The sequence below is a fragment of the Lethenteron reissneri genome, chromosome 15, assembly GCF_015708825.2.
Source record: "Lethenteron reissneri isolate LAM-NWPU_2019-01 chromosome 15, ASM1570882v1, whole genome shotgun sequence".
NCBI classification, from domain to species: domain Eukaryota; kingdom Metazoa; phylum Chordata; class Hyperoartia; order Petromyzontiformes; family Petromyzontidae; genus Lethenteron; species Lethenteron reissneri.
The window spans coordinates 5,311,796-5,333,139 of NC_083793.1; the positions used below are offsets into that span (position 1 = coordinate 5,311,796).

The following is a 21,344-nucleotide window of genomic DNA, read 5'->3' on the forward strand; positions in this document are numbered from 1 at the left end:
ATCAAGTTACTTTACACATTTGCTAATCCTAATGTGACGTGCCTTACATACATCGTAAATAAGATCGCGCTATATTTTAATGTGCATGAAGTTGAAACACTATATTACAGTTTCATGAACAACCTAATTCAACATGTTTAAGTGCATTGAGAGAGTATTGAAAATCAGGAGTGTGAAGGTTATTCGGGGAGTCCTCTTAATAAGTGAAATTTAGGCTGTTATCAATCGTGGAGGTATCTCTAGGGATCGAGGTTTATTGAAATTCTAGTAGTCTCATGTGTCTGCTCACAGCTGCACTATAACCACATAGCTACAAGTACAGCTGCCTACTTTTCACAAAATTCCCACATCTGGGCACATGATATTGAATACACTGAGCAGTAATAATGCCTGACATTTTCCACATTTGGTGAGTGCAGTTTGCCTGTACAACTAAACCATCTCGCCCCTGAAAGCACAATGCACCTCTGAGTGATGCGGATGGATGGGTGGCGCACTACACTACGAATCTTGGAGCTTGAGTTGGGAGGCTGGAAGGGGGGGAGTGGGAGGCTGTTAGAGGGGGGGGGGGTGGGAGGTGGGTAGGGGGGGGTGGGAGGTGGGTAGGGGGGGTGGGAGGTGGGTAGGGGGGTGGGAGGTGGGTAGGGGGGGTGGGAGGTGGGTAGGGGGGGGGGGTGGGAGGTGGGTAGGGGGGGTGGGAGGTGGGTAGGGGGGGGTGGGAGGTGGGTAGGGGGGGGTGGGAGGCTGGTAGGGGGGGGTGGGAGGTGGGTAGGGGGGGGTGGGAGGTGGGTAGGGGGGGGGGTGGGAGGTGGGTAGGGGGGGTGGGAGGCTGGTAGGGGAGGTGGGTAGGGGGGGGTGGGAGGCTGGTAGGGGAGGTGGGTGGGGGGGGTGGGAGGCTGGTAGGGGAGGTGGGTAGGGGGGGGTGGGAGGTGGGTAGGGGGGGTGGGAGGCTGGTAGGGGGGGGGTGGGAGGTGGGTAGGGGGGGGGCAGGGAGGGAAGCAGGAGTGGACCCCCCCCCCCCTTGCACCCCTACCTCGTCGCACGCCGGGCACCGTGGGAAGAGCGCCTCCCCGTAGTGGCGGCCACAGAGCGGGCGGTCCCCGTGCGGGAAGTAGATCAGGTCGACGAGCAGCTCGGAGCAGTCGCTGCAGGAGAAGCAGGCGGGGTGCCAGGCCAGGGGGTCGGCCCCGAGCCGAGCCAGCACCGCCGGCTCCTCCACGCCCACGCTCAGGCCACACGTGGGACACAGCTACACAAAAGACAAAGATTCCCCATGTGGCCTTTACTGAATGTTGGGGCAAGTGCTGTTGGCGAGCAGCACCTATGAAGGCCGGCACAACACACGAGGAAAGGGTGAAAAACACCACCCCCGAGCGCCTTTGTTTATCCCCAGTGGCGATGCTTTTAACACGCCGCACCGGGTACTCGTTCGAGGCTGAGTCGACCTAGAGGAGGCCCAGGACCGGTTCAGATAATCGTCACTGGTGTTGGTGGCCGTGAGCGGGAATCGAACTCGGGTCGCTGGGTTCGTAGCGCAGCGCGCTAACAACTACGCTACCGCTCCCCAGAGCTACCGGGGCACACACAGGCACAGAGAGGTTTTCATTATGAATAATATCACTAGCGAAACGTCATAATCAAATTGTAAATGTGGCTTTACTGTCCAACGTACCGGTGTGCTAAAGTAATGACACATTTATATTTACGCGATATAACCCATAAAACCTTTATTATGAATTTCGCGAAATGCACGAGTTACAATTGCCGCTATGGAATCCATTCGTCCGAGAAGGCAATGTTCACTGTCGTTTCTCCTCTGTGGAAAAATATCCCAGGAATAGTAACCGTTTTGAAAAGTACCAGTGGACAGGGTGGTCCCAGACGTCGTGTGACCCCCAATTAATTGACCCCCTGACATTTGTTTTCCTTTGCGTATTAATTTCTGTTTTAAATAAACCTTATTTTAAAAAAATATATTAAGTTTTAGAGAATTAAATGGTGGTCACAAGACAGCTGGACCATCCTGTCCATGCTTAGTGTTCCGTGACATACCGTCTAACACCGGCAAATTTCGACCACCAAAACCCACGACAATGACGAAACCCTGTCTCTGTTGAGTGTTCAAGTTTGCGCTGGACAGCTCTCCGTTGTGCTATCGGCTTGCGCCGCGTGTTTTCGGCACGATGTGCAACACGTAGCGCCCCTTGTGCTGGGATCTTCTTCACGAAGTGAAGACTTGGCCGGTAAGAAGCTCCTGAGTACGTGGAGCAAAATTGGGGATATGCCCCCCAAAAAAACCGCATTCGAGAGCGACACAGATCCCTCGTGTAGCCTACAGGGTCTGTTTGGAGCGGGTGCTGTTGGCGAGTAGCACAAGGAGGTTTGCGTTGCCAGCTACATGCCCGAGCCACAGTTGTCTACCCAGTACCGTACTGACGGGTACACCCCACACCAAAGACAAAGAAAACCTGTATAGCCTTAACAGACTGTTGGGGCAAGTGCTGTTAGCGAGCACCTATGAAGGCCGGCACGGCAAACGAGGTGGTGGGTGGCCAGCACCACGCCCGGCCACCTTTGTCTCCCTAGTGGCGATGTTTATGCACCATGCCAGGTACTCACTTGAGACTGAGTCGGCCTAGCAGAGGCCCAGGACCGGCTCAGATAATTGTCACCGGTGTTGGCCGTGAGCGGCAATCGAACTCAGGTCGCCGGGTTCGTAGCGCAGCGTAGCGCCAACCGCGACACAACCGCTCCCTAGGTACTCATGCACGTGCACACGTGTCTTGCCCCCTCCGCATAGTCACATCTTTTTAATTGTCACATTTTTATTGCTGTGCACCTTGGTAGTGGTGCTCGACTATAAGTTAGCATTTTGGAGGCAATGGCTGGTGGATTACGTCAAGGTCTGTGAGACTCCCAGGCCTGCTAAACAGTGAGGTGGCCAGGAGATAGCGATACAGTACAGCAAGTGGGATCATGACCCTTTCTGCGCAGGCCTTTTCAGTGCACACTACTATTGAGCGTGTAAGCTTTTGTCAAAGGACAGTACTTCATTTTCATTCCACGTGCAAAACAATCATTAAAAAAGCATCGGACAAACGTCACTCCTGCGAGACAGGAATTTGAGATAAAATGAGCCATGGCTGATAAAAAAACAACTCAACATACTCGTCAACACCACCACCACCACCACCAAAAATAGTGGGCCTTACCTGGTAAACTAATAACAGTTTTTGTTTTGTTTTATATGTGACGATTCAGGCAATGGACATTCAATATTGACGAGTGTGTTGACTTGTTTGTTAGTTGTGCCCAACTGCTAAGGCAGAATCAACCAAATGCTTTGCTGGTAAGGTACATGCCAATTTGCGTCAAATATGGAAATTCCCCATTACTATGACAGGGGCGAGTGTTTACACAAGATAATCTGGGATTTTTGGCCTTTGCGGTCCATAGTTGTGAGATCGTCGCAGGCGTATGAAAAAGAAGGCTTAAAATAATCCGCACAAGCAGTGGCCGGGAATCAACTTTGGCAAAGGCAATTGTGGATGTAATGAGCTGGGGGCAAAAAGACGCGATCTCCATCCAGACCGTGTCTTCTTAAACTCATAAATAGCCGCAGTAATGGCGGGATCGTGCGTTTTTATTCAACTGCTCATAAAAATGCAACTCTTAGAAAAAAAAACCATGGTTTTGCTGTCCTCCCACATTCAACTCCTGGATCCGTGTGGGTTTGCCGGTTAGCCCAACAAACGTAAACTGTTAAAGATGTATACCATGGTGGCTGATTGGAGCTCGCAGCTTCTCTGGGTCTTTTCTGATAAATGCGTAGGTGGTTTGAGCATACACGCACGTCGCGAACTTTAATGAACGAACGCACACATTTGCACGTGTGCCCCATACGAGAGGAAATCTCGCAGTTTTGCAGCTGGTTGATATTAAAGAGCAAGAGACTCACTGCAGCCGTTTATAAATGTTCACTCCAGTAAATCTCACATCTTATCTATATAACGGATGATTCATGTCTTTGTTTTCTCGTTTAACAAGGGAGGAGGATGTCTTTAAGAAGCATCAGATAAATACAGAGAACACTTCGTTTCGGGGGAAATGGCAGATTAGAACTGACACTGGTTTAATGTTTCCAGGAGGTGATCAGTGGAATGGGTTTGAGGAAAACCTCTCACCATCATCACCACCACCACCAATGAAACTTGCACAGGGAGTCGGACCTCAGATTCCCTCCGCTTGATTTCATACACGCCGCCTTCGCTTGACGGCTCTATGCCGCGCACCAAATGTCCATGAACGACTGGGCTCGGGACATTTCGCCCGCGCGCAACGCGGGGCCGTTTGGCCGTAATAATCGGAGTGGAAGGAATTCCACTGGCTCTTCTGCTGACCTCGAGCCGATTGGAACCCTCAGTCCCGGAAGTATTTGCTCCGATGCGCACGTGCCGAAACGCGACAAGCTAACCCCCCACTAATCGTGGAATGAATGCATTCGGTGCGCGATGACACGAACATTGGCTGTGCGTGGCACAGTGGCACGGGGAGTTTGGGGGGTTGACTCAGCCCGCTGTTGTCCTTCTGGGATGGATAAGATGTGCAGCACTTCATTGGATGCAAGGGCTTCATCTCCTCGTCGAATATATCCCGTAAGGGCTCAGCGTAGGATATCTGCGGCTGAGATTAAGCCCTGGTCGAATGTCACGGCAGTGATTGGGTGAAGCGCAACCATGGCATTCATGAATTGATTAAAACTGATTGATAAGTTCACGATACAGGCACAGAATGGCGTGTGTAAGAATTAAAGATGTTCAATTTGTATATATGTTGTACGTATAATGGTCTCACGTAATCCCTGCAGCCACTAGTGGCCGTTACAATCACCGTAATGTAAAAAAACTTGAATCTTGAGTTGAATCGCGACTCCCGAATCATGACGATTAATTGGATTGTCAGGAGGGAATAAATACTTGTTCGATTAAAATACCTGTCATAGGAATGTTGAATGTCCACCACTGGCTTAGGAATATAAATTTCAGTTAAGTGCATGTTTAAATGGGAAAAAAAACATTTTTGTTGACTAAATTATATCCAACTGTGGCATTTTCGGTAGTGTCTGTAAATGTATGTTACATTCACTGTGTATGCACCTGTGCTAACACAGACAAGGGGTCTCGCCCACTCACAAATTACGTAATTTATAAACTGGTGTCTGTATACTCAACATTTGGTACTTAATCATGTGAACCAATATTAACAGGCTGCACTGGGCATTCGAAAATAATTTTCTCAAACGAGTATATGGATATGGTTTTATGATAAGAACTTCAGCTTGTAATGCGTCACAGTATTTACTCGCTCTCGAAAAGAGGAACCGCAGATATTCAGGAAGGAAACCGTGTGGTGAGCAGACGCGACCAACAATTGGCCAAGCTCTGCAATCCTCTATATATTAAGGTGTCATCGGCCAATTCATGTTTACATGTGGGAGAGAAATGCCGCACCGAGAGAAAACCCACAAGTGCGAGGGCGAAACACTCGATCCCACACAGACAAAACAGATGAAGTCCACATTTTGTTCTGTACCTCTTTCTCCCAACGAGCCAGGGTTTATACGTGTTGTCTTACACGTGAATATAGTCATTTTTTAAAAGAGTATTCTACCTTATGCTCAATAAAAAATATCTGCTTTGGCGTGGAACATCTTGTGGAGTTCTCTGGGTAAGGAGACATGAAATGGTCAGCCACAAAAAAGAAAAACGGCTTCTCTTACATCCAATAAAACAGCGGTAGTTCCCATTTTATCTGACGGCCGCACATTACATTCGAGTGGCTAACGGAGTGTGGCTTCTTCTCTGACAAAGTGCTTTTTCGTCTCTGGTTTTAAAGAGCGCTTGGCACGTGCGCTCATGTTCACAAGGGAGCAATACCCAATTGCCAAACAATCCCCCACACCCCACGCCGCCGCCGCCGCTCCCCCTCTCACGCGTCCGTTTGGGTTTTCTCCTCTCGTCATCTCTTGGAATGTCGCGACACGTACATGCAGGCAGGCATCTCCCGGCACAACGTAAAACCCAAATGGATTGCCTTTTCACATGCGTGCGTGCGTGTACGTACGTACGTATGTGTGTTAAACTTGTTTTGCATCACCATGGGACCTTTTTGCCAGGATCAAAGTATGAAAAATAAGAATAGGTTTTACACTTTCTAGAAATGAAACAGGCGTCAAGGTGTTCAAACCAAACAGAAACCTTTTTGCAAGGGACCAAGGCTGCATTAACCACACGTACTCGTGGCGGACAAGCAAACATGCCAACACTCCAAAACCTCGATTTAAAGCTTTCGTCAGTGCAGGGATTCATCTTCTTGGTTATTTTGGTAAAGTCACGTAGAATGGAAATAATAAAATAATAAAAATAAAACATAATAAAATAATTCTCACGACGTTTCGGCCACAACGCGAGCAGCCGTCCTCAGGTGGACGGCTGCGAGTAGACAGAGTCTGAATGACGCTGTCTACTCGACATTCAGACTCTGTCTACTCGACAGACCTGCTCTCCACCTGAGGACGGCTGCTTGCGTTGTGGCCGAAACGTCGTGAGAATTATTTTATTATGTTTTATTTTTATTATTTTATTATTTCCATTCTACGTGACTTTACCGAAAGAACCAAGAAGATGACTCCAAAAACTATTCTTATTCTTCACAATTCTTTCGCCACGGCAGGTAGGCGACCGTGCTCATTGGAGGTGCGGAGTGAAGAAAGATCGCTGGTGTATACGGTCGCGGTGAAAGGTAACGGTGCGGCCCCCTGCAAATGTTCTTACTCTCCTCTCTGCTTGTGGATGTGATTTTTATTTTGGTGCCGTTTCTTGAATTTTTATTTTATTTTTATTGGTTGTAATAGTAGTAGGATTTTCATTTGCTTGGTGTGTGTGTGTTGGGAGTTCTTTTGCACCGTACTGTATACATGGGAGTTGGTCCTTGTACATAATTAATGTACAGCGTTGTGGGATGCTGTTGTCATGAATGACGCTATAGACAATGAAAACATTATTATAGGGAACTCTATAGAAGACCCCTCTGCTACAGGGTATTTGGCCTACTCTTCAACGCTCGCCAGTCGGCTTCGAAGGTCTGGGAGCACCCGTGCTTTGACCTACCTCACGTGACCTGCCAATCAACAAACAGCGGCGTGTCCGTTCGCACTTCTGGACGGACATGCGAGGGTAATAAAGAAATTCGTCGATTGTTCCGAACTGCCGCGCCACGAGATCGAATGACCCTTGGATTGCAAGTCCAGTGCGCTGACCGTTACACCACAGCAGCGGTCCTGATGCTGACGCATCGACATTCAACTTCATCGTTCTTTTTAAATCCTTTATATTAAGTTCGCTTGCTTGCTTGCTTACGACCGTGCAAATATTTCGGTCGTTTTTTAACCCACTTCCCGTGATCCAATCGAGCTGACATTTTCCACACAGACTCGTTGTGCGTGACAATTAATGTTCGTGAAATTTTTGTTGCCAAAATTTTACACTTTTTAGGACAAAAATATTATTTTTAATTACCAATTGCTTAATGGTGCCATGCAATCATCTGACCCATAGGTGGCAGCCATCTCAAGCCAGAGGACGAGAGGACTCTAGCCGCCACGCATATAAAGGATTTATAGTGAAAAACTTTGTTTTTACGGGTTATACTTGTTCCGAGATCATGTTCAGCGATGAGAGCACGCATCCAGTGCGAAAGGCTGAACCACGAACACACAGTTCCAACTTCTTTGGAGTTTCACAACATTTCTAAATAGATATGTTTAAACACGAGACGTATTGCAGAGTGTGATGTAAATGAAAGTGACACCGAGGTAGGTTTCACAGCATTGCGTAAACTCCTGTTATTTGAACCTGGGTCTCATGGCCAGCGTCTCAGAGCAACAGAGTGTTGACAGAGGCTCAGATCCATCTCAGTGACCTGGCACTTGGTGATCCAGTGCTGAATTTCCACCCCCCCAATCACCCTCGTGTTGCTCAACGTGTTTACAGAGCACGCAGCGTGGAGTCAAGAAACTCAGGGTATTCTGGACAAGTTCCCAGCAGACTGAGGCAACACCGCAACTCCCAAGAGCTATCTGGTAGATGATTTTGGGACACATGTTTTGGTTGATGTAAAATAACAAAAAGTGCAATAACAATTTAAGGACAAAGCACATGCTCATAAACTATGGGTTTGTAAATGGCATTTGATTAAGTGTCTTGTTGAACATCTCCAATGCGAGCAATGTGTGTTCAAGAAGTCCTCTGCAAATATGAATTTGATGAGACGGTATATGTTTTTAATTTCTGCTATGGGTTTCATTTTGTGGGGGAAGGGTCATATTTGGAGTGGTGGTGCTGTGGTTAGCACACTGCAATATGAACCCGGCGGCCTGCATTTGATTCATGACCAAGACCAGCACTAATGGTGAGTAATATCTGAACTGGCCGTGGGCCCTCAAGTCCACCAATCTGCAATGACCTCCATAGTGACGTATTACGACTGCACAGGCTTTTGTGTTTGTGCTATGAGATGTTAACCACCTTGCCTGGTATACAGGAGGTCGTGGGTTCGATTCTAACCCTGACACCTGTAAATTTGGAGTTTGCATGTCTCCCCGTGGTTGTGTGGATTTTTCTCGGTCCTCCGGTTTTTCCCTCCACATTGAGAAACATGCGTTTAGAGTATTTGGCTGCTATAAATTTCCACACGATAAGCCGCTTCTTTGAGCTATCATTTATGGCCAGGTCGCTTCTAAAAAATAGCTACATAGCTCGCCTGGTAAAATAAAAAATAGTTGAGTACAGCTCTCCAATATCCAACGTCTCGCTTCTAAGAGATATTGGGCAGCAAGTATCACGACAACCAAGCGAGACGTCGCAGAGCTGTGGTGAACTATTGATCGTCGAACAAAGTCGTCATCAAAACAAACTCCCAAAACCGACACGCCTTGGAGACATCTTTATCCAGCAGTGGATCGACATAGGGCTCTACATAATCATCTCTATTGCCCATTCCCATGCCTCCTCTCGCCCCATCCACTCCTTCCCGTCCCTCCCCTATCATTTCGTGACCCTTAAGCACTCTTCTATCGCTGTCACTCATACCTCAATCACTGTACACCCCCTGTCAACGGCATCATTCTATGCTGCCATCGTTTTGCAAGCCACATCATCAAGCGCCTTGAGTCAAAGCGCTCTATGAAAATAAAGTAGGTTATATTGAAGTAATGCGGAAACTGAAACAGCAGATTTTTTTCAATGTTAGAAATTACTCGTGGGTTTTTTCGGGTAAAGTCACGTAGGTAAAAAATAAAAATTAATGTACTTGATACAGCGAGCGTGCTGTGACGGTTCCACCTGAAAACGGAAGCTTGTGTTGCCTCCGAAACGTCGTGATTTTTCATTTTATTTAACTTTACTGAATTTTAATTTTTTACCTACGTGACTTTACCGAAAAAACCCAAGAATATGAATCCTTGCAGTCACGAAAGCTTCAAATCTAGAGTTAGAAATTACGTTGAAACAAATATATAACAACGATACTAATTATCAAAAAAACAGCTCACAGCTCGTGTTACCGTTAGCACGCCACCTCGAATTAATCCGACACAGTCTCGCAAGCACCTGTGTGGGCAACTGCTTCCTCTGCGCCAAATCTCGAGCAAGAAGGAAGCGTTGAACTCACACGCAGCATTCCTCGCCACAGCTCTGTGCACCTGCAGTTGCCACTACAACAACACGACAGAGAGCCGGCGATGCCCTCCGTGATATTCCCCCCCGCCCCACCACCTCAGTGTTGATTGACGACTCACAGTTTAACATAGGGGACCGTTAAGGCTCCTTGAAATAAAAATAGTGAACTTAATGCGAGGCTGTTTGAAACTATTTTACCAGGTAAGGCCCATTGAGCTATATAGCTGTCCGCAAATGATAGCTCAACTAATTGGCACATCACGTGGAAATGTCATGCAGCCAAGGACTCTAAACGCATGTTTATGCATATGGAGGGAAAAACCGGAGGACCTGGAAAAAAATTCACCCGGACCACGGGGAGAAGACGCAAACTCCAAGTATACAAGCACCAGAGTCGGGATCGAACCCACGACCTCTTGTATATCAGGCGAGGGAGTTAACATCTCGCCACCGCGGCACCCCGAATAAATCAGAGTTGTCATGCGCAGAATTTGCCGTCCGCCAAGGCAACACTGCCTGCCCTGTTGAGGACAGCTCTAATTACGTGCATTCCACCTCTGATTTATGCAGCAGCCTTGCATTAAGTTGGGCTGAAAGAAACCATTTACTATTGTAATTTCACGTAAGTGGCCTTAATTGGAAAATGTGCAGTTTCATTTTGGGTGTGGGGGGAGAGTGGGTTCATCAAGGAGCCCATAAGGTCAACCAAACAAACACGCTAGATTTTTCTAAACGTCAGTCCCGCTGGAATGTGTTTGCAGCCTGCGTACATTTTTATTTAAACCGCCATGAACATATCACTTGAAAAGACATGCATTTTAAGAAGCTAATTCCCACAATTTTCTTCCATACGTATTGATGCACTTGAACGACTGCCAATCACTTACACATTATTATCACCCGCTCATTCTGTGTTTACACAAAGACGGTACAATTATTTTATATTCTTGCGTATAGCAGGAATATGTTCAGAAGCGAAATGCCAATGTTGAGGTCTGCTCGCCACGAGAGGGCTTCAGGAGGGAGTTCGTGTAGTTTTGCTGCTACTCCCAATTCGAGAAGCGCAGACTGCAGTGATTCACGATATGGCCTAAAGTGCGGATTACATGGCCACATTCACGCTGTGACTTGTCTTTAATATGCCATTCATGAAGGAGATGTGCGCATCGGCCTGTTGATGTTCTGATGCGGTTGATGGTTACACCGCCAGTTCTAGATTTGAAGCTTTCGTGACTGCAAGGATTCATACTCTTAGGTTTTTTCGGTAAAGTCACGTAGGTAAAAAATTATAAAAACAAAATAAAATAATAAAAAATGAAAATAACTCAATTAAATCACGACGTTTCGGAGGCTAAATTTAGCTGTGACGGTCCCACCTGAAGACGGAGACTTGTGTTGCCTCCGAAAACGTCGTGATTTAATTGAGAAATTTTCATTCATTATTATTTTATTTTATTATTACACCGCCAGTGTCTTCAAGGAGGAATGTCAAGCCAGGAGGTGCGAAGTTTTGGTCTGGAATGAGCAGGTGTTTATTCTGGATGTCTGCGTTGTTCCACTCTGTCCACAAGCGTTCTTCCAGATCTGGGTGAGATTCTAGGAAGGTGATACAACGCGTAAAATCACTTACAGTTTGCATGTCTCTGCGTGGATATTTGGTGGCAGAATGTGCGTCAGAACAAGCAGCTAGGGGATCGGTGTCGGTTTCAATGTTTCTTGTTACGATGTGCATCGCATTATTTAATCGTGCAGTTTTGTTTCATAATCTCCCGGACCAGGCTGGAGCGCCATTTACTCGGTGAGAGGGTGGCATTTGGCAGCGCATCTGCTAAGGCGCCCCCAAGTCGTTCCTGCATGTTTCTGTAGCAAGAGCGATTCTTGATTTTGTCTTTTTACAGATCTGTTTCATGTGGGGTGTGAAGGTCAGCCTTCTGTCCGCGATGAACCCCTAGATATCTTAGATTTGAGTCATAGCGCACTGGGCTATCACAGCAGGACACATCAAGGGTGCCATCTGCTGCATGATTGTTCAGGTGGGAAGCGCTTGTGGTGATTTTGGAAGGATTTGGTCAGGAGTCTGCGGCAACGGTAATCCACCTCCAATAACGTGAGATCAGCTGTTAGAGTATTGGCAATGTATGCGAGGTTTGTGCCGTGTGCAGAACGGGCTATGTCATCTCCATATATGAACTTTCGAGGTGATGTGCATGGCAGGTCGCTCACACAAATGTTAAATAGTGACGGTGCTAGTACCGAGCCTTGAGAGAGACCATTGTTCATAATTCTTGAGCGGCTGTGTTTATCAGTGAGGTTTGCCCTGAAAGCACGGTTGCTGAGCATTGCGTTGATTAGGTTTACAGTAGAACGGCATCGGAAGACTTTGGCTGCCCGCGGCTACAGGCCACGATGCCAAACGGTGCCATAGGCAGCGGAGAAGTCATTCGTTGCTGTGCCGGATTTCTGTTGACATTGGAAACCAGCTTCTGTGAGGGTGGTGAAGGCAATGATCTGTTCGCAGCAGCTACGGCCAGTTCAAAATCCGGTATGTTTGGGAGGTGGATCATGGGGAGGAAAAGTCTAGGCGAGCATGGCACGTTCCATCAGGGTCAAATAATAATAATTTACTTATTTATCCAGAAAAGCCACGCTAAAGTCACATTACTCATTTTAAGGAGAGTCTCGGATTGGGTTTTTATTTTAAAAGTTTGCAGCCAATTCATGGCGCTGTGCTTATATAAGTGGGTGTAAACTGGAGAGAACACGCACACGTGAGGGAGCAACGCTGTATCCCCGTAGAGATGGAAACAGTGGCCACGAGTTCACTGGCCGTGCTGCCTTCTCTCGGCGAACCAAAGTGCACGTGGCGCCTCGACGGCCACAGGAAGGGAGTTTCACAACGCTCGTGCGATGATCCACCGACCAAAGCGTGCTGCGCCACACAAAACCATCCACCAAGGACAGTGGTGGATCATTTTCAGGCTTAAAGTTAAATTTGGTACTTCAGCCTAACGACTCACAAGGGTGGAGGGACCAACGCACAATCATCCAGTGTCAGGAACACGGTTTTGTCGCGAGACAATGGGTGACCACTGCTGGTGATGACAATCGCTGATATGGCTTCTATTGTCCAGCAGGATAGGAAACTGCCTTTTCAGCTAGCAGCTTGGAATGTTGATAGGGGGGGGGCTCAGTGAAAATGTGAAAAGTAAATTCCATATTGGGTAATGGATGTGATGATTTATCGTTGCTCAAACTTTCGCCAATCTCCATATATATGAAAGGCAAAGTTGTGATTATGTGTGTCTGTTCAAACTGTTTAGCGTACTTCCCGACATGCAACAAACTGCAAATTTGCCATGTGGGTACTTTCCAGACTGTACACCATGCAAAAATTATACAAATACACTTTTGTTATTTTTTGGGGGGGGGGAGCTCAATAATGCATATATTTTTTGCACGGCAAGTGAGCTGTGACGTCACATCTGTCACGTGACCCGCGCACGTGGAAGCGAAACGCATTGTAGTGTCGCGGTTAGCGCGCTGCGCTACGAACCCGGCGACCCGAGTTCGATTCCCGTTCACGGCCACCACCGGTGACGATTATTTGAACCGCTCCTGGGCCTCCCCTAGGTCGACTCAGCCTCAAACGAGTAACTCATGTGGTGTGTGAACATCGCCACTGGGGAGACAAAGGCGGCCGGGCGTCGTGAATCCAAGTCCCTGGCGAAGCCGGGTAGTAAAGCTAGTAAATAATTAAAAAAGTGTTATTCTCATGGTAATGCTCATAAGTTTGAGGAATGCATCGTCAAGTATGGGGCCACATTGGCACGCTCGGTTTTGTTGATTATGATGCCCTACACTCACTGTACTTTCCCTACCGGGCATCACTGCCCATGCGGATACGCGGCTGCTCTCGTATGTCACTGCAACCAGCTGGACGGTGCAGAAGTGTGACACGTGGCTTGTGACCAAGAAGGTTGTGAGTCGAGCATTCATTGAGCCCTTTATCCCTAGGTCATCAATAAATTGAACACCGCTTTGTGAGGAATTCAACAGGCATTGTCCTCTTAACGCAACAATCCTTGCTCCCGTCATAGAAATGTGGAATTCCCATCACCGCTATAGGACGGTAAACAAGAGATGAGCACACCCCTCCCCCCCAACCTTATATGTACGATTGTTGAACTTATTTCGCGCTGAATGTAGCAAACGGTGCTAATCGAAGGTGTGGAAAAGTTGCAATTGAAATTACCCTAAAGTACGGGACTTCTATACCCACACGCTCAGAAACTTCCCTGTGAGCTCAGTTGATGGAGAAGAAAAACATTACACACATTCCTGCGCAGGGAGCTGGTAGGAACGTTGGGTTGCTCGGTCAATGGCCAGGGTCAACGGCGGCGTGGTGTATTCCGCAAAAATGCCCGACTGTGAGGGCGGGCACAAGCCGGCGTGAGTAGGTTAAACGTTGAGTTTTATAAGGGCACCACGGGGTGACCAGCCCCTCCTCACCCAGCCCCACCCCTCCCACCCCCCACCCAGCCCCACCCTCCCCACCTAGCCCCTCCCCACCCAGCCCCTCCCTCCCCACCCAGCCCCTCCCTGCACGACGGACGGACGGACACAATAATCCCCTGTGGGCTGGTGTAACCAGGAGGTTCCTACCAGCATAACACGGTCAAACAATAATAGAGCGGCGGACTACAGAGAGGTGACCTTCATGGAGATGTAATGTCTGTACGCCGCATAAAGTCGTGTTCTTCTTTGAACGCGAACTGGCGGCATCAAACGCACCTGCGGAACTTCGCACGGGCGTGTAGCCAGACGTGCGAGTACGCTCTCTCCGGATTGTTGTGGAATTTGACCTCTCCGCTGAGCAGACACGGAAACCCTCCACGGGGCTCGGGGCATAATCAGGGGATGATTAATTCCAGGAATGTGTGCTAAGTCTTTTTTTAGCTTTTCTCCCATTCCTTATAAAAAAAACCCAGAAAATACCTTCGGCCCGTTTCTAAATATAACGTGACGGGTGACGCAATGACGCCCTCCCCCCCTCCACCCCCTCTAAGCCGCGAGGGTGAAATATTTCAAAAGACTGGGTTTTATTTTTTTATCATCGCGTGAAATACGCACCCCTTGGAAACGACTTGAAGTAAATATGTACGGGGGGAAAGGAATGTCTGTCGTGTGCGTGTTTGTCGACAAGGCGGTGTCCGGGAGAGCTCCTTTAGGAGGTGGCAGGTCAAACCACAGAGCCCTGTTGTTGGTAGCACTAGAGACCTCACCGCCCTCCTCCCTATCCATCCATAGATCTCCAATCAGTGCGATCGGGCAGAACACCAAGTCTTTGTGCCCATTCCACAGTTCCAGCTAGCTGCACCTTCAAGAGCGGCTTCGTTTGAGAGTGTCCCCCAGACGCTTGATATCATCCGCAAAAAATCTTTAACCTTGTGAGAGGGAACACAAATATTTGGTGGTGCGCGCAAGCACAAATAACAAGCGCAAACTCGTCACATTTATCAATAGCACTATGTGGCCTTAAAAGGAAGAATAAAAACACATCGTAGGTGACGTTTCTGGCAATGGCCCTTCTTCATGGCGCGTAATTAGAGGCAAAGAGAGATCGTGTGGATACGAGTTGGGGACTGCACTATAAACACCACGGGGCCTGAAAAGACATTAAATTAATCAGTATATCAGAATATTTATTTATACTGGAGGAATCCGATGAGCGATGAAGCTCTTTTTTCACAGATGTCCAGTAGGGGCACAGGGTAAGAACGTTACAACAAGAAACAAAACAAAAACATGATAGTCGTGCAAAGTACAAGAAGGGTAAACATATGACCCAAAACACAAACAAACAAAACGAAACCATCCCCATCCTACCAGGCAAAGCCCACTGAGGTATTCAATTGTTTTTCAGAAGCGACCTGGCCGCAAATGATAGCTCAACAAAGCTGGCCCCATCATTTGGACATTTATAGCACCGAAGTAATCTAAATAATCTCGATGTATGTTTCTAAAAAAAATGTTTCCAAACTCTCCAGCTTCGTCTGGCACTTTAGTCAGCGGGTCTTGCATTTCCTGTGGACACTCCAACCACCTCCCTGTCTTCCGCGTCCACCACCCCCGGGGCCTTCTCCACTGTGTGGAGTGAGCGGGCCTCACTTTTGTGAGCGAGCCACATTGTGTTTTCCTTGCACATTCTTCGAGTCTGCTGCTTTCGTCTGTGACTTTTCCTGTTTTTGTTTAAATGGGTGTCGGCGGCGGTGCCTGCGTGAACGCACTTGAGTTGCGTGGATGAACGCGCGACTGTTCCTGAGCGACCGTGAGTGTGTTTATTTGTGTGAGTGTGTGTGTTGGATTTGGGGGGAGCGGTGGCGCAGCGGTTAGCACGCTGTGCTACCAATCCAGCGAGCCGAGTTCGATTCCCGCTCACGGTCGATACCAGCGACGATTATCTGAACCGGTCCTGGGCCTCCCCTAGGTCGACTCAGCCTCAACTGAGTGCCTGGGGAGACAAAAGGGGGCCGGGCGCGGTGTTGGCCACCTACCCCTCGTGTGCCGTACCGGCCTTCATAGGTGCTCGCTAACAGCACAAGGCTATACGGGGAATCTTTGTCTTTTTAAATGCTACATAGATAAAAGTATTGGAAACTTTGGTAGTGATTTATATGTGTCCTTTCTTCAGAAAATGTGTCTCTTAAACATTTTCAGAATAAACATAATGTGTTTAATGCTTAAAATACATACAAACTATTCGAATATTTTTTTTCATGAGTGAAAAAGTTTTGGAAAGTATGTTTAACAAAAGTGATTTACTCTGCGAATATGATCTCATTTGAGTGATATGGGTACGTAAATATATCACCCGATGGGTTAATAAATAAATAATACTAATATATTCACAATAATGGTGTACAGCTATTTTTTTCATCCACTACTGGATTAAGGCCTTCCAATGCTGTTTTGGTCACGTGAGTTGTTTGACCATACTTCACTATGCTGGTTGCTGTGGGTTCATGAAGGCTTACGACGGAAGGCGAGTCGGACTGATGGAGATATCACTCACCACTAGTGTCAACCATGGCTTGGACTCAGACTGAGTTTGCTTGGCTTCATAGAGCAGTACACAAACCACTGCATCACTTGCATCAGTCCATAAGTGAGTTAAAACTTCTATCAAATCACATTTCATATCAAACCACATTTGTGTCCAGAGCAATTTGAATGTTCCGTCATCACCAATTCCACAGGGACTGTTAAACACATGACTCAGTGCTGCCACTCGTCTCTTATGGATTGTGGAATGTGATCAACATATTTTTTAAAACCTATACAAGGCACTCTTCCTTCCATTCTGTTCCGACTCGCTTAAAATGTCCGTGCAGTTGTTAACTCTCGGAGATTGAGTGCCTACGAACTGTTTTAAGCGTTTTAGATGGCGAATACAATTGGCTTTGCCTACTCTAGTAATCGTGGGGTGTGCACGCTCATGATTAATATTGACAATGCTCATTGATTCCCTTACCTATCAATATACAATGATTGGGAAAAACTAGTGTGTTTTGCGGCAAACTATTCATAGCTTCCATAGCCCAGTGAATTTTTGTTCAGCCTGCCGATAATCCAATTGTCGGCAAATCCCTTTTAATTAATCCTGGATGGATTCCACTGATAAGGTTCATCCCCCTTGAAACGACGGCTGGATTTACGGCATAAACTGCGGGGGCTATGACGAGAACAACAGCAACAGCGATCAAAGCACAACCTCTTCTTATGAACTCACAAATTCTTTGGGAGATGATTCCTCTTGGTCAGTGCTGTTCTTATCGCCTTGTTTCCCCTCGTCTCTGGTCGCGTCCTTGTCTTGTGCCTGCAAAGTGAGGAATAGTGCCAAATAAATCACGCGGCGTATGAACGTGCATTGCCATATTCAGGGCTGATCTCCCACATATTAAGGACATAATAATAATACGAGTCTTGCACGTAGGGGAACAAAGCCAGATATAACAAGTGGACAAGCCAGTCAAGACATAGAGCCTCCGTGTGTTGAGGGAGATTTTAGGGTACAAAGAAGTTGTGCACAAGCACATGTTAGGTGCGTGATGATTACACCCACTGGAAACAAAGCAGACACACTCGAATCCCTTGTTAATGTACGTATGTTGAACCTAGTTCACACCGTACGGACGTAGCCAAACGTGGTAATTGGAGGTACCAGCGGGGGGGAGGGGGAGAACAAACTAAACACAAAAAGCAGTTATCAAGAAGTGAGGAACGCAAGTGGGCGGCGAGACGCATCGCGAGAAGGAACGATGGGTTATGGGATGAGGCTTGTGCAAAAGATGACAGCCAAAGGAGAGAAACATGTCCAAAGGGGACGACCAGTGTGGAGATGGAGCGACGAAATTTATTCATCGTACGCAGGACCGAATTGTGACGTCTGGAGGACAGTGAGGGATGGCATCAACGTGCAGAGGCCTACTTCCATCCAGCAGTAGATAAAGAATGAGTGCTGATGATGATGATGATGTTGATAATGAGGGGTTGTATGTGTAGACCGCATGCCAGAGGTCGCAACCGGGTACCCGATACCCGTACCCTACCCGATACCCGGCTACCCGTACCCGGCCGGGTACGGGTACCCGTTTGCGACCCTGGTGTGGCCGGGTACGGGTACGGGTAGGCCGTGAGTCACTGGTGAGTAACTGTTTGTCACTCATTTCCCAACGTCTTGTCTCTTCTCACAATTCAAGTTCCTAGAATCAACCCACCCGCGCCTGCAACATGGCTTCATCCCAGAGGTCGCAATCGGGTACCTGTACCCGTACCCTACCCGATACCCGGCCGGGTACGGGTAGCCGGGTATCGGGTAGGGTATGGGTACGGGTACCCGTTTGCGACCCTGGTGCGGCCGGGTACGGGTAAGGAATCAAAACCCGTTTGCGACCTCTGCCGCATGCCTAATTTTTCCCCCGGTTCAGTTTCCCTTTCTCTCTGAGCAACGCATTGGCCAAAACAAGCACGGCTTCTGAATCATTGAAGTTGTCTGTATCATTTTGACCATATATAGGCTGATCCTCTTTATTAAATTCTCACGGGGGGGAAGCGACACGGCCGGAAGCCTTGGCTTGTGGAAGGCGCAGTACGACCCAAGAAAAGTAGGCACTCCCACGGGAAGAATATCGAGCAAGTTCTGTTCAGTTCCCTGCTGAGGATTCTTAGATTGTTGTTGTTGTTGGATTTTCGCTCCACGCGCCGGGGGATTCTTCTGCAACTCAATTCGCTTTCCCAAGAAGGTCACACAGCATGCGGAGCGAAACGTCAGAAGTCGTGTCCGCCGGACGACGCATGGTGCTACCCGAACACGCAACGGAGGGCAGCTACACAGCAGCACAAGCGGGAATACCCCACACAGAAGTTCCATTCAGTGTCAACGTGTAGCAGCGGTTTTGCCATACTTCGTGGTGTTCATAAATGTATCACCATCATCATCCAGTGTTAAAGAATTATAATTGGGACAGCGGTTTCAGCTGGCTCGATCCAACCAAAGACAAAGATCCCCCGTGTAGCGATAACAGATTGTTGGGGCAAGTGCTGTTCATTGGCACACAAGGGGTGGCCAGCACCACACCCGGCCGCCTTTGTCTCCCCAGTGGCCATGCTTACACACACCACACCAGGCGCTCCTTTGAGGCTGAGTCAACCTAAGGGAGGCCCAGAATCGGGTTAGATAATCATCACCGGTGTTTGCTGTGAGTGGGAATCGAACCCGGGTCGTTGGGTTCGTAGCGAAGCGCGCTACCCGCTACACTATCGCTACACACGCACACACACACGTGCTAGGTAGGAGACGGATGCTATCGTACGCGACTCGTCCCTCTACGCCTGCATGTGTCCACCAAGGTGTTGATGACGTGGCACCTCTTTGAGATTCGAGTCTTAGGTGTTCACCTGGTGAAGATCGCTCAAGACTATTCAGGAAAAAAACACAATAATTGTGTTGCCCACCGTATCAAGTACGCAGGTCAATCTGTTGCCTATTTTCTCCGGGTCGTCCGGTTTTTCCCTCCATATTTAGAATCAACGTGCGTTTAGAGTATTTGGCTGCTATACATTTCCACGTGATAAGCCACTTCGTTGAGCTATTATCTGTGGACAGGTCGCTTCTGAACAAGAGCTACATAGCTCATTGGGCCTTACCTGCTAAAATATTTTTTTATTTTTAATAGTTTCATATTATTATTACGAATTCATCATTATTACAAATGTTTCCCCGGTAAAGAGCCTCACTAAGTCTCAAGACTCTTTTAATGCCTAATTCAAATTCTTTAAAAATGAATAATATCTGAATGGATAACCTGTATTGTGTCATACTGTAAACCAATTCATGAACACTACATATGCATATTACCAATAACGCAAACAGTTAAATAGACAAATGGGATGGGCTAGTATTAATCGGATTGCTGTTAAGCTCTGATGTTTTTTAAGATGCTTAACCTGAACCCTAAGACTATAAATTCAGAGTTTTGAGTTTAGCTCATGTATTGTTTGGGTACAAACAAATCACTCTGAATGCACCGAAGTTGACCCTGGATAGTGCTTGGATGGGTTCCTACCACGCATAAAATAGGCTGCTGTCTGTCTCCTGCAGGGCAGTGCAGCGAAATCCATTGTTGCACTGTACTTGTATGCTCCCACCTTCGCCAACCCACGCTGACCAGTGTGGTGAAGTATGGCAACAAAACAATCACCGGGACTGCGGTGTGGCCCTCATCCAGCAATTAATTGATATACACATCGGCACAAACTGGAATAAAAGTACATTTCACACAAATGCACATAGGGGACCTAAGGCCGCCGAGTTTTTTTTCCTTCCATAATGACGTTCACGCTGATGCTGCAGTTTAGAAAGGGCTGTTTGTTCGTGCAGAGACGAACATCTGGTCATACAAGTAAAGCATTTCTGTGGGAAGCACACATTACGTCAAAGGCTTAATTGTAGCTCGTGTTTTCATACGATAAAACGCACAGGAAAGAGTTCAGTGTGTCACGGAGACACATGGACAGACAGACGCACATGGAAAGGTTGCCTCCTTGGACAGAATGAAGCGAGGACGCACACATGCGCTGCACGCTCAACCGTCAAATCTGAGACTTTGTACGTTAAGGGTCCCACGGCCTGATGTGGATGCCCTGGGACGCGTTGGTGCTGCCCTGGCTGCCCCCGGCTGCCCCCGGCTGCCCCCGGCTCTCTCTGGGGCCCATTATCATCATTGGTGTTGAGCCCCACGCTCCAACACTCCTCCCCCCCGGCCCCTCTTGTAAAGCATCTTGAGATGGGATTGGGTTTCGGTAGTTAAAGGTGCAGCCCTGCAATTACATGTTCATGCCACTGTTGGTAGAAGGGCCTCCACTAGAGGGACCCCAAGAAGGTGTTTGTCCCACTGGCCAAAGGTCTGTGGTGTAGGATTTATACTGTTAGGTAGATAGAGTCAAGAAACCTGCCCCATTGTTTCAATTGCCATGCTGATAGGTCGAGCCGGCAACCTGGTGGTGAGATGTTAACTCCCTCGCCTGGTATGCAGGCGGTTGTGGGTT

General features: G+C 47.8%; 1 protein-coding gene across 1 annotated transcript in view; it reads right to left on the reverse strand.

Moving 5' to 3' along the window:
• Positions 1–21,344, reverse strand: part of LMCD1 (LIM and cysteine rich domains 1) — a 38,361-nt gene that overhangs the window by 6,080 nt on the left and 10,937 nt on the right. Inside the window, exons 5-6 of the mRNA XM_061551892.1 lie at positions 17,527–17,613; positions 1,034–1,249 (exon numbers count right to left, since the gene is read on the reverse strand). Coding sequence (XP_061407876.1) covers positions 1,034–1,249; positions 17,527–17,613 — 303 coding nt within the window. The remainder of the gene's footprint in view (positions 1–1,033; positions 1,250–17,526; positions 17,614–21,344) is intronic.